At 44.7% G+C, this 2,159-nt stretch overlaps 1 protein-coding gene across 8 annotated transcripts in view; it reads right to left on the reverse strand.

Annotated features, from left to right (window-relative positions):
- Slc24a2 (solute carrier family 24 member 2) overlaps nt 1-2,159 on the reverse strand; it is a 351,643-nt gene that overhangs the window by 15,023 nt on the left and 334,461 nt on the right. For all 8 annotated transcript variants that reach the window (XM_029539915.1, XM_021200589.2, XM_029539914.1 and 5 more), the window contains one exon: nt 42-131. In XM_029539915.1, coding sequence (XP_029395775.1) covers nt 42-131 — 90 coding nt within the window. The remainder of the gene's footprint in view (nt 1-41; nt 132-2,159) is intronic.

Here is a 2,159-nt window from a genome sequence, read left to right on the forward strand (position 1 = left end):
GTGTGGGGGTGGGGTGGGGGTGTGGGGGTGTGCGGTCTTACCTGGTGTGCCCACCACACCATCAGGTATGAGAAAACTGCGATCCAAGTGATGGAGCCGAAGAATGTGATTGGGAAGAACTTCCTGGAAGCCTACGAGGCAAGCAGAGCGGAGAGTGTCAGGGCTGCCTCTGTGGCTCCACCACAGCCCAAAGCCAAAGCCATCTTTGCCAGTGCCATGATTTCTCCCACATTCCTGCCTCTTGGCAGGGTTACCAGTCAGAGGGTGCTGCCTTCCCCTAATCCAACTGGGAGAGGAAAAATTTCTTCTAGGAAATTAAAACCAGTGGAAGCTGGATGGCTGTAGAACTCAGAAAGACATCTTCCTCTCTCCCTTCCTCCTCCTCCTCTCCCCACTTCTCTCTCTGAGACAGGTCTCATACCCTAGGCTAGCCTATACAAACCAGAATTCACTATGTAGCTCAGGTTGGCCTCAATCCTAATTTCCTGGCTCAGCCTTTAAAGTGTTATGACGTGTGCCACTGTGTTAGGCTCTGGAAGCCACTGGAGAGAATGTCACTTCATGCCTGTAGTCAGATGCCCAATGCCATCTCCCCCTTGCACTTTATAAGGTCTGGATTCTCTGTCATTTCTTCTGTTAAACATCTTGCATCCTCCCTTTATCTCTCGTCTGCCCCCCCATTTCTTTGTTTCTTTCTTTGTTTCTTTCTTTGTTTCTTTCTTTCTTTGTTTCTTTCTTTCTTTGTTTCTTTCTTTGTTTCTTTCTTTGTTTCTTTCTTTCTTTGTTTCTTTCTTTGTTTCTTTCTTTCTTTTTTTTTTTTCATTTGCTCCCAAGTACTCCAGAATCAGGTCATCAGAATCTGCTGCTGGCAAACCATGTGTCACAATAACCTACATGCCAAACCCTGTATGTGACTGATTATATGGAACAAAAATGGGAAGGATTAGGAAGGTTGAAAATAAATGAATTCTTCTTAGAGTCCCATGAATTATCAGGAAAGCCATCTCTACAGATGGGTGGTGATGGAGTTTCTGGGCACTGACCTCACACATCAGTTGGAGTGGACAGAGGTGGAGGTGCCCAATCAGAGCAATCTCTAAGGGGGAGGGGCAGGCCAGGCACATCCTTGGGAATGTGTTTCCTCCTGTGTACCACTCTGATCTATACAAGTCCCATTCCTGTGACACTGGACTGTGCGTCATTTTGGGCTTGTACCGTGTGAGAACATTCAGAGTTCCCTCAGAACATCACTCAAAAATCAGGCACTCAGAAATGTAGTCTTTCAGGACCAACAGGTTAGCTGATTGGGTAAAGTTGCCTGCTGACAAGACAGACAACCCATGTTCTCTCCTTAGAACCCATGTAGTGAAAGGTGAGAATCAACTCCTGCCAGTTGTTTCTGAGCACATGGACTAAACAATGAACAAACAGATACATAATAAATGCAATATTTCTTACTTCATCCCATCCCCAGGAAACGGTGCTTTGTGCTGAACTAGTCTCTGCTGATTCCCTTGATGGGAAGCACGAGCCGTGCTTAGTTAGACAACAGAACGCTGTCTGAGGGTCTGCCACCCTTTCTTGCCAATGCTTTCGATTTCAAAGCTTCCCATGCTGAGAAAAACACACATCGTGCTTTGATAATGTCATCCAGGTTAGTGCAATGGCGCCTGCAGGTCATGTAAACAGGGGAAGCCTCAGTTGTCTGAAGGGCTGCCATGGAATTTGAAGGTTCGTTGGAAGAAAAAAAAAAAAAAACTCGTGTGTGACAATCTTTTAAGTTTGAAGCACAGTGATAGTTTATGGTTCCAGACAAGGCTTGTATTCTCTGTTAATTTCAAGCTTTGAGTAAGTCCTTTTTAAAAAAAATTATATTAGTCACATAAACCTTAGACTTTACATGAATCTTTTCTCTCTTCCAATGGCTGCTGCTTTTCAGAGGAGCATTCTCTGGGGTGACTGTAAGACCAAATGGGCATGCTCAGTTGGGAGAGGGCATCATGATGTTGAGCAGGCCAAACATCATCCTTAAGTGCTTTCATATGCTCCTTCTCCTTCTTGTTTTTTTTTTTTTTCCTTCCTTCCTTCCTTCCTTCCTTCCTTCCTTCCTTCCTTCCTTCCTTCCTTCCTTCCTTCCTTCCTTCTTTTTTCTTTTTTTG

The sequence above is a fragment of the Mus pahari genome, chromosome 6 (assembly GCF_900095145.1).
Source record: "Mus pahari chromosome 6, PAHARI_EIJ_v1.1, whole genome shotgun sequence".
Classification (NCBI taxonomy): Eukaryota; Metazoa; Chordata; class Mammalia; order Rodentia; family Muridae; genus Mus; species Mus pahari.